Raw genomic sequence first — 6,083 nt, forward strand, 5'->3', positions numbered from 1 at the left:
TTCTCGACTTTGATCTACCATGTTTGTGACTGCTGCTTTGGCCACGTTCCGTTGATCTCCATCTCATCCTTGTTCTTGCGCCGATTTTCTTCTTGTAGAACAACAACTGCAACGTCATCGAAGACTAGACTGGTGACATTATTGTTTGTCAAGTTGATGATGAGTTGATCATACGAATCAGGTAGACTTTGAAGTAGAAGTTCAGCACGTTCTTGTTCTCCTATTGTACATCTTAAGGATGTAAGCTGAGAAAATAACGTGTTCAGCGTGTTTAAGTGCTCCGTCACTGAAGTAGATTTGGCATCCGGAGAGTATACAATTTCCTCTTAAGGAAAATTTTATTGTACAACGATGTGGCCTCGTACAATTTGGTGAGATGATCCCATATCTCCTTAGTTGTCTTCTTCTCCTCGATGCTTGACAATACTTCATCTGCTAATGCTAGATGAAAGTTGGCCATAGCATTCTCGTCCATTTCGATCCATTTGTTGTCATCTGTGAAATCTACCGGCCTTTCTCTGATAGCTGCTAGACACCCGTCTTTCCTCAGGATGGCCTTCATCTTCAATTTCTACAATGAGAAATTTCTCCCATTGAATTTTTCAATATCAAATTTCGTTGTCATAGCTTTTATTACGGATAACTCCCACTATTTCACTATCGTGAATAGTTCTCTAGAATCTTCAAAGAATGAGTAATAACTTCTTACTTTCTTATGTTGGATGATCCACCTTTTGGTGGCAACCACAAAGACAATAAGCAGATATTAAATACTCAATTCTGGCTCGGATACCAATTGTTGCGGAATACAGCTATCGGATAGAGCAAAATCGCAACTGATAATTTTAAAAAATAAAAATGAAGATAAAAAGAGACACAAAATTTACGTGGAAAACCCCTAAATAATATAGGGTAAAAACCACGGGCAACGGTAGAAGAATTTCACTATGAGAAAATAGGAATTACAACTTCTCTTGATCTACCAAAGAGAAAACAATGATAATTCTCTCTTGATAAAAAGGAGAAAACAACTCTCAAGAAACTCTCTAAATTCTCTAGTATTAGAAGAAAGCTAGAATGCTTTGGGATGGTTTTGAAGCTAAATGAGCTAGGATATTTATAGTTGAAGCTTAAGGACTAATTTGTAAATATCCTAAATTACAATGACTAAAAATAATTTTACCATTTTCCAAATTTCCACAAATGTTGCACCTTTTTGACCAATTCCATTCGGTGGAATTGTTTATTGCACCTTTCGGTTCTTTGCTTCAATTTTCAACAATGTTCATATCAATTTTTATTTTATTGTAGTTGCATGGTTTAGTACAGAGCTTCAATTTAAAAAGGAATTAATTTATATTCAAATCGTTATGATTTCACGTTTTAATCATCTTTTCATACTTGGTACAAATGTTTTTGGTGGAAGAAAATGAAGATTTTGATTATCACCTCAAGTGTAAGAAATTAAAGTTAATCCATCTATATTATGTTGACGGTCTCTTAACTTTCACCAAGAGTAATTTTGATATAATACTGACAATTTATCTAAAAAGAATTTGATTATGTTTTTTATATTAGAAAAAAGTTTGAATATTTTATCTTAAGAACACTGATGGAAAGTATAATTCAAGATGCCATACTGAACTTTAGAAGCCGCTGCTGTTAACTTTTCAATCTCCTTCATGGCATCCTTACCCTTATATTCCAGTTTCTTCCCATCGGTATTATACTTAAAAAGGAACTAGTACCGACTTCACAAAATAAATCAGAAGAGCAAAACTTTTTTATCACATTTTACATGCTAGACGTTCTATATATATATATATACAAAGTTTGGATTAGTAGCTCATTGCCTAGTGCCCTTCTATAGTTCCATGTTTAAGTAAAAAAAAACTTCCCAAGCATATGTAAAACGACAACGTCTCAAGCATCCATCAGCAGCAGTGCCAAGTGGCAACGAGGCACGATTATTTGTGGTGCTTAAAAAAACATGTACAATTTTAGATAAAACGGTTTAGTTTGGCCGGGAATCGTGACAGGTGAAATCTGAATGGCTGTGACTGCTCCGGCACTGAACCTGCAACTCCTTTGTTTCTCAAACCTAAAGATAAGAGCAAAGTCAAGGCCATGGTTTCCTCAAAGAGCAACCCTTTCGAATTCTCAAAAGAAAGATCCTAACTTCATACTTTCTTGCTCTTCGTCTCAAACTTCACAGTCCCCTGAGGCCAATGTCCAGACTGCAGAGTCTTGTGTAAACCTTGGGCTGTCCTTCTTCTCCAAAGGACGCGTAAGTATATAAAGATTTTCTCATGTTGATGTCTTCAAACTGGGTACAATTAGAACCAAAGTTGTTTTTTTTCCTTCTTGCAAAATGGGTTCTCTTTTCTTTTTGTTCACATTATAGAGCAGGATTTAGAGATCGAAATGGAGCTGGTTTTGTGACTCTTATGCAAATTCGTCCTATCTTAACAAGCAGTAAATTTTATCATGGATAATTGAGATTGGATTTTTAATTTATTGATTTCCATACATTGATCCTTTAAAATACTTTTATGAACGCATAAACATTGATCAGATTTTTCACAAGTTACACCATACTTTTTTATTTGTAAATTCTAGTCTTTTTTTTTTTTGTAAAAGTGTTAGATATTTCAGGTTAAAGATGCTTTAGTCCAGTTCGAAACTGCACTTAGTTTAGATCCAAACCCTGTGGAAGCCCAAGCTGCTCTCTATAACAAAGCCTGCTGTCATGCCTATCGGTATGGATTTCTGATGCTTTTAGTGATTATAATTTCAAATTACCATGCATGATTCTAGAAATTAATATTTGCTTTAGAAAATCTCTATGTTTGAGTCAAAGTCCCTGGATTCTTGTTATATGAAATCTGAAGGTTCTGGGAATCTAGTTTGAGGCACATATATGGCTTTATTATAATACTCTTCTGCATTAGGCTCAAGTGATGATTTAATACTAAATTGTTCTTACTAACAATCTTTTTTTTTTCATTTGTTTTTATTGAGAAAGAGGGGAAGCAAAGAAAGCTGCTGATTGTCTCCGTGCTGCTTTGAGAGACTACAACCTCAAGTTTGGTACAATTCTCAATGATCCCGATCTGGCCTCCCTTAGAGCATCGCCTGAGTTCAAGGAATTGCAAGAAGAGGTTTGTTGCTTAAGTTTTCTTCCGGACACTCTTCTCTCCCATTCCCCACCAAGATATTCCAACTGCATAGCTATGGAATCACATGAAAGTAATTTGTCCACGTGCGGATCAAATCAATAAAATGTTGGTATTGCTCATAATTATTTATCTTTCCAGGCCAGGCTGGGTGGAGAAGATATAGGCTACAGCTTTCGAAGAGATCTCAAACTTATCAGTGAAGTCCAAGCCCCGTTTCGAGGCGTTAGGAGGTTTTTCTATGTGGCATTCTCTGCAGCTGCTGGAATTTCGCTGTTCTTCACTGTACCCAGGCTAATTCGTGCTATTAAAGGTGGCGATGGTGCTCCTGATATTTGGGAAACTGTTGGCAATGCTGGCATAAATATTGGAGGTAAATTGAGAGATGAGTATGTCAGGATATATATACAGATATGTCGTTTTAGGAGTTAATCTCTCTTTCTCTCTTATTGTTATTGTTATTGTTATTATTATTTTTTGTTCTGTCGGACTTTGTTGGTATTACCATAAAGCTAATAGTTTGTAACTGGCTTTCTAAAATGACTAAGTTCTTGAATCAGCTATCTTACAGGTATCATTGTTCTCGTGGCATTATTTTTCTGGGACAACAAGAAGGAGGAAGAGCAACTTGAACAAATATCCCGAAATGAAACTCTCTCTAGGTTGCCTTTACGCCTTTCCACCAATCGGATCGTTGAACTTGTGCAGCTACGAGACACCGTTAGGCCAGTTAGTATTAAATTTCTCCCTTTTCATTTGAATATATCTTCCAAGATCTTGCTGCTTCATGCTTGCAAACTTTAGATAGATCGTTATAAATGATATGTCTGCATCTATCGTATTAAAAAATAATGTTACTGACCATAAGCAAATTAAGAATTCAAAACCTTCATCTCATTTCATCTAAAGATAAAATTAGATCCCTTATACTGGATTTAGTAAACATACTGGACGAACTTCCAAAATAATAAAAAATGTTACAGTTTAAGTTTATAATTAATAAGTGAAATGGCACACCCACCTGTTAAAGCTCTATGTGTTTCTTTAATGTTGGTTAGGTGCGCTGTGAGTACTCCTGTGTTGTGAACAACCATAGCTATTATCAGTTTTGTTTCTGTTACTACATTGGTTACTGAATGCTACTGCTTGGAGTGGTGACTGAGACAAAGATGAGAAGTTGGAAGGCAAAACTGAGACCTATACGCTTAGATCAAAAGCATTTTACACTTTCTGTAGAACATTACATTAGTATTGAGTGGAGTGTATATGCATCTTAGTGCACTGCCAGTCCTATTTGGTCATCAAAATGAATGTCAACTGCGACTTAAACTTGTATATTGCTAACTTGCATGCTGATGTGTTCTTTATGCTTCTCCTATCTATTTGGTTATTCTCACTGCATTCTGATTGAAGGTTGGGTTCAGGTTATTTTATCAGGAAAAAAAGAAACTGTTTCTTCGGCTATACAAAAGGCTGAGAGATTTCGAACTGAGCTCCTCAGACGAGGTGTTCTTCTAGTTCCTGTCATTTGGGGTGAAAGTAAAACACCACAAGTGGAGAAAAAAGGTTTTGGTGTTTCTACTAAGGCAGATGCTGCTGCTCTTCCTTCTATTGGGGTAAACTACAAGTTCTAACCTATTGTAGATTAGTAGCCATACAAGGATAATTCTTGTCCACTATTACATTGTCAGTGTTCTTATAGTTATTACGACTTCTTAGAAGTTTACTTTGTGGCGTATATGGGATGTACCATGCATGTAACTGTGTCTTTATGCTCTGGTGTACTTGTTCTGTTATACCACATAATCATTTGGTTGCTGTCTTATATTAATCAATTTTACATGGAACTTTTGGCTCTGGGAAGATTAATGCATGGCCCTGGTGAGGTTTTTGATTAAATTCTCTTCTCCAAACTTTTTATCTCTTGCTTTCATGGCAGGAGGACTTTGAGAAACGAGCACAGTCTATAACTGCAAAATCAAAGCTGAAAGCTGAAATTCGATTTAGAGCTGAGGTTGTATCACCTGAAGAATGGGAGAGGTCACCTGCTACTCTATATTTATTATTGTTTATTCTGATTTGTTTTTAATATTAGAAAGGTTTTTCTATTATGTACCTTCTGTAAGTTTATATATATATATATACACACACGCGCGCGCACACACACACACACACACACACATACACACACTGAAGATTTTTACTTGCTCAGTTGGATCAGGGATCAACAAGAGGCTGAAGGAGTTACTCCTGGTGAGGATGTGTACATAATTCTGCGCCTTGATGGTCGAGTTCGAAGATCAGGAAAAGTAAGAAAATTTTTGGATTTCTACCTCTTCTTTGGCTGTTAAATAAATCTATCTTATAAAGCTCCCTAGCTATCAGTACTAAATTCTTTGGATGACATGAATTTACGACTATCAACTCTTAAAGTAGCAACATTTTTGCCCTTCAGGACATCTTAATTTGTCTTTACCACATGTGATGTGGGTCAGTTGCAAACTAAGCGACATATTCTTCATCTTAGATTTCAAATACCTGTAATGCAATTTTGGATTCCTTGCCCGCAGGGAATGCCTGATTGGTCACAAATAGTGCAGGAGCTGCCACCAATGGAAGCATTGCTAAGCAAACTTGAAAGATAGAATTTGTGTTGTCAACCCTTATATTATGTGCTTCAATCTGTGATGCTAGTCTTTCTTGTTTCTGATTATTTCTGCATTAGACAAGCTTTCGATTTTCTGAGTTCTTTTACACAACAGGGGATTCTAAATCCATATTTGAAGCAATGCATATTTCATGCTTTGTAAATTAGAGCATTCGAGTTTTGAACACAATAAAAACCTTAATTTCACTGTTGTTGAGCGTTTAACAATGTTTAATCAGTTACTTTTTCCTCTCTATCTC

At 36.0% G+C, this 6,083-nt stretch overlaps 1 protein-coding gene across 1 annotated transcript; it reads left to right on the top strand.

Annotated features, from left to right (window-relative positions):
• Positions 1–2,001: 2,001 nt before the first annotated feature.
• On the top strand, positions 2,002–5,951 carry LOC120143745 (protein LOW PSII ACCUMULATION 1, chloroplastic-like). The gene is made up of 9 exons (XM_039157981.1): positions 2,002–2,287; positions 2,656–2,759; positions 3,026–3,161; positions 3,318–3,549; positions 3,748–3,905; positions 4,601–4,792; positions 5,116–5,216; positions 5,389–5,485; positions 5,747–5,951. The coding sequence occupies exons 1-9, from the start codon at positions 2,051–2,053 to the stop codon at positions 5,819–5,821; spliced, it is 1,332 nt and encodes a 443-aa protein (XP_039013912.1). The 5' UTR covers positions 2,002–2,050; the 3' UTR covers positions 5,822–5,951.
• The last annotated feature ends 132 nt before the right edge of the window (positions 5,952–6,083 follow it).

This window comes from Hibiscus syriacus, unplaced genomic scaffold (assembly GCF_006381635.1).
Source record: "Hibiscus syriacus cultivar Baekdansim isolate YM2019G1 unplaced genomic scaffold, ASM638163v2 tig00110863_pilon, whole genome shotgun sequence".
Classification (NCBI taxonomy): domain Eukaryota; kingdom Viridiplantae; phylum Streptophyta; class Magnoliopsida; order Malvales; family Malvaceae; genus Hibiscus; species Hibiscus syriacus.